Raw genomic sequence first — 4466 nt, 5'->3', positions numbered from 1 at the left:
TCTAAATAAAGTAACTATTTTTGAGCAAGTAGTATAGCAGCATCCTTTACCATCAAGAATACTAGCCATTATCAACTGGACATTAACCCCTATGAAATGCGCTAACCAGTGTCATTTATTACATAATTTAGTTGTAATAAAAAGCCATACATTATTGTGTCTTCACCATCCATTGTTTAAAACATATACAAAACATACAGAAAAGTAGGTCTCGTATAGTCATATGCATCCAGACATTCTGGCAAGTCTTCCTCTAGGTCTCGGGTCAATATTTAAGACCTTTGTTCCAAACCATGGAGTCTATGACGCTCGCGAGCTACTGTAGTTTTGTTTTAACCTGTGGATACATTGCCACCTACTGGTCAAAACAATGTCAGTGTCACAGCGCGGTACCGTGTGAAAGTGTGATTATCAAAATGAAACTGACTGTAGACCATTGAGATTAGGCTAAATATAGCGCTGCTTAATCTTGACAAATCTACTAATTTAATTCTAGAAGTTAACTTGTTTATTTTTATTCCAAGAAGTGTGTCTGTCGTCTCTGTCGTTGCAGTCGGAGCCAGATAGGAACCATCATCTGTTGCTTGTTTCCCCTGGTGGAGGCGGACGAGTTGCTGGAGGAGCAAATCAAAATGGCGAGCCAAGAGGAGTCTGTGAGGGAGTTCGTCGCCGTTACCGATGTGGATGAGGAGAGGGCCCGCTTTTTCCTTGAGTCCGCCGGCTGGAATTTGCAGGTACGTCTTTTCTGCGTTTCTCCGTTGCGTTGCGGTGGACTGTACGACAGGAAGTCAATCGGAAACAGCACTGATACGACATGTGTCAGGCGAATAGCTTGACGGCTAACATTAGCATGTGTTGCCGGTAATTTGTGCAAGTCACCATTTGACAATGGCCCGAGCGCTTTGTCACCAAACAACTAGGGTGTTTTACAGTTCGGCAGCGGGCGCGGCCACGAGCCCTTAAAGGTCCTTTGATGATGTCTCATTGCAAAGCAGGTTGCCATTAAGTTTTGGCTAGCGCAAGTCTGCCGTGAGTCCATTGAGCCGTGCTAGCTAGCGTTAGCACGTAACGATGTAACGTTATCGCTAGATATTAGTGATACTTATAACCATGTAAAGATCATTGGGTAGCTTCTGAAGCTGCGACACCCGCTGTCCCGCTGAATCACGTGACTGTTTTTAGGAAGACGATCGCACATCCGCTCTTTTTGTGGAGTCAAATATAAATAGTAAAGTGAAACTGATGGACTGTTATGAGTTTTCCCACTCGACTAGCGCCATCACTGTTACAATAGGTAAAGAGGCTATACATCTATCAGCTGGGATACGTTGGTGCCAATAGGGATTTCATACTTAAAGACACATCAACCACAGATGGAGTTGAGTTTTCTAGGTCTTGACTGAGATGTTTAAAAGGTCATCAGTAACACGTGACACTCGTTATGCTAGGTGAGCTGTCTGTCAGGATTTCTTGGGGACATTGATTTCTTTTTGCCTCCTCTCAGCTTGCACTCGCCAGTTTCTTCGAGGATGGAGCTGATGACGACATAGTGACTCTTCCTCAACCTGAGATCGGCTCCTCGGTGTCCCGGTCTGCTGGGCCCAGGTACCGTTTACAGCCGGCCAAACTTCAGTGTGATGAAAATGTATTGGGCGCACATGAGCGGCTGTGCATTGTCCAGTCGAGTTTAGCAAAACATTCTGGGCCAAAGAGTCTTTGTTCATGAAATTTAATTTGGTAACGCACAGATTCAATGCAACAAACCTACTTTTTTTCCCCTATATCATCAGCGCTCAGCCCAGAGTGACGTCCTTCAGAGATATGATGCATGAGGCAGAGGATGAGAGTGATGAGGAGGAAGGCCAAAGGTGAGTTAAATTGTGTTGTCCGTGTCCATCTTTAGCAAATGTGTCACGTGCTTTTACAGAGCCAGATGAAGGAATAAGGCAAGCTTATGTGTCTGCTTTGCCCTCCTCGCAAAACTCAGATCAGAGTTGGTTGAAAATCGATCATGGGCCCAGTAGAGACTGAGTGTCATGCTTCAAGTTAATGACTAAAGTCACTGCCCAGGTGATTGTGTGATGTAACTGTAGCCATTGGAGGTCTTTCTCATCCTCATCCAGGTGTTTGTGACAATTGGTCATGGCTGTAGACGTGGCTGTCTTGTCTGAGCATCCTCACGGTGTTGGGATGGTAGAAGTCACACCTAGCAGGGGTGATTCCAGAATGCACCAAACTATTTTTGGTCTCTCCTCATTCACTGTGAGCCGGTCGGCCGTGCTTTTCTGCAGCGTCGGCAGATTCTGCTGCCAGGGCGGTGCAGTGGACTGGTTGTTAAGGGGATGTGTTGGGTTGCTAATGTTCTCTTCTTCTTTTTTTTAGTACAATCAGTAAGAAAGCTGAAGTAAAGGATAGTACACGTGTTATCTAGAGTCAGTTATAATTCCATGCGTTATTTACATTTGCCACAGTTCTGTTTCGCAGTGCCTGATGGCTTTAATATTTACTTATGTTCAGCTGACATGCTTGAGGAGCATTGAGGTCATATTTCTTTGTGTGTTTTCATATCTCCTCCTACCAGGTAACTCTCAGTAGGGCTGTATCAAATGTCATTTTTCTTTTTACGCTTTGAATGTCTTTCGTCATATGTTATGACGTTATCGTCCCTAAAAATATGGGCGAAATATGATTTAGTGTTATTGTGGTTATATAAATGTAATCTATGGTGCTGTTAGGTTGTTGCTAGACCTCCCCGTTTATACAGGTGTGTACTGTAAACACTTTTGACCACCGTAACAATGTTTTTTTTATTATTAAAGGCAATACGGCAACAAATAGGGATTGAAGCAGATTTTCTTGGCTGAAAACATGTTGTGAATTGTAGAAATGATTAAATGTCTAATTTTTCTCTAAAGTTTAACTTTTGGACTGATGACTGAGAGAAGTCTCTCGCTGTATGTGTGTTTGAGACGGAGTGGAAGAGAAGGCGCTCTATTGCACGCAGTGTTTCTGTCAGTTAGTAATATCTGCCAACTGTTATTAAGGTGATGACGTTGACCTGGAGGATTACTATAACTACAAATATCTGGGTGTTGTCTTGATGACAAACTAGCTTTGAACCCTGTTCATGCTGCCACTTCTAAAAAGGCAAGCAAAGAGATGCTGACTCTTTTTATAGATGTTTCATTCAATGTGTTTTAGCCGTTTATTGCTGTTGCTTGGTTTTGAAATCTAAATCTGTCCAATAAGAATAGACTTGGAAGTCTTGTTTCAGGGGAGATGACCAATCACAGTTCTTGCGGCTCCCACGTAGTATCCTCATAGCTGCCATGGCCCCGGTGTATAGTTACATTTGAGAGGAGGCCCGCGTCACCCGCTGCGTAGCGACAGCGCCAACGCATGCAGCTACATTGTCACAGGTGTCGTAGACCACCAGCTAGTTGTAAGCTGTGGGAGTGAAAAACGTCCGACCTCACAATCTCCTTGTCCTCATCTTTGTAGGTGTTTTGATGCCTAGCATGCCAGCACTAATACGGCAGGAGCTTGTTTTTTTTAAAGTTGATGACATTACGCTTTAGTGCTATGGTAACCTAGACATTCATCGAATCATCATACCTCAAAATAGATTTTTAACCAGTGTGACATTCAGGGGACTTTTTGTTGTTAAACATGTTGCACCTTTTTGCGTCTGCTGTTTTGCTCGTATTGTTTAAGAGTTCCTCACCATCTTAATTCACATCCTGCCAGGTTTTTCGCGGGGGGCTCAGAGCGCAGTGGGCAGCAGATCGTCGGACCTCCCAAGAAGAAGAGCTCCAACGAAGTGGTGGAGGATTTGTTCAAGGGGGCGAGGGAACATGGGGCTGTGCCGCTGGACAAGCCTGGGAGAGGCCCAGGGGAGAGCAGCAAAGCCAGGGTGAGGTGAAACTTGGTGCTGCATCTGCACTGTCTTATACATCAGTTTGTTATTGCTCAAACAGCTGTAACGGCTATTTCATCTGCTTCTTTTTCTGTTTGTAATTTGTTTTTTTTAATGTCTCCTGTCACCACTAAGGCCTTCATTGGTGGCGGCTACAGGCTAGGCGCAGCTCCCGAGGAGGAGTCAGCCTATGTGGCTGGAGAAAGGCACGGCTCCAAAAGCCAGCAGGATGTGAGTGCAGATCCTGATGGGTCCTCTTTTTTCAGTTATTGCTTTGTTTCTTGCATCATTGGTAGTAGTCAAGTCCTCTAGGAGGATCTCAGCCAATAGAGCAAACGATCAGTCCACCTAGTTCACTGCTAATTGTTCAAATGTGTATTTCTGCACACGCACAAGGAATAGCATTGTTTTTATGAAACATTGTGATGCATTCATTCAGTTTTTACCATCTCTATCTGTAGGGAAATAACATCCATATTGAAGTATGACCTCGGTCACATGAAGTGTGTGTGTGTGTGTGTGTGTGTGTGTGTGTGTGTGTGTGTGTGTG

At 44.2% G+C, this 4466-nt stretch overlaps 1 protein-coding gene across 1 annotated transcript in view; it reads left to right on the top strand.

Moving 5' to 3' along the window:
- Nucleotides 1-575: 575 nt before the first annotated feature.
- nsfl1c (NSFL1 (p97) cofactor (p47)) overlaps nt 576-4466 on the top strand; it is an 8915-nt gene continuing 5024 nt past the window's right edge. Inside the window, exons 1-5 of the mRNA XM_031868836.1 lie at nt 576-734; nt 1505-1605; nt 1791-1868; nt 3748-3913; nt 4052-4147. Of these exons, the coding sequence (XP_031724696.1) occupies nt 633-734; nt 1505-1605; nt 1791-1868; nt 3748-3913; nt 4052-4147 (543 nt within the window). The 5' untranslated portion in view covers nt 576-632. The remainder of the gene's footprint in view (nt 735-1504; nt 1606-1790; nt 1869-3747; nt 3914-4051; nt 4148-4466) is intronic.

This window comes from Anarrhichthys ocellatus, unplaced genomic scaffold (genome assembly GCF_004355925.1).
Source record: "Anarrhichthys ocellatus isolate YVR2014 unplaced genomic scaffold, GSC_Weel_1.0 scaffold44, whole genome shotgun sequence".
Classification (NCBI taxonomy): Eukaryota; Metazoa; Chordata; class Actinopteri; order Perciformes; family Anarhichadidae; genus Anarrhichthys; species Anarrhichthys ocellatus.
Note: the sequence above shows the minus strand (reverse complement) of the source record. Positions and strands in the feature narration are given on the sequence as shown.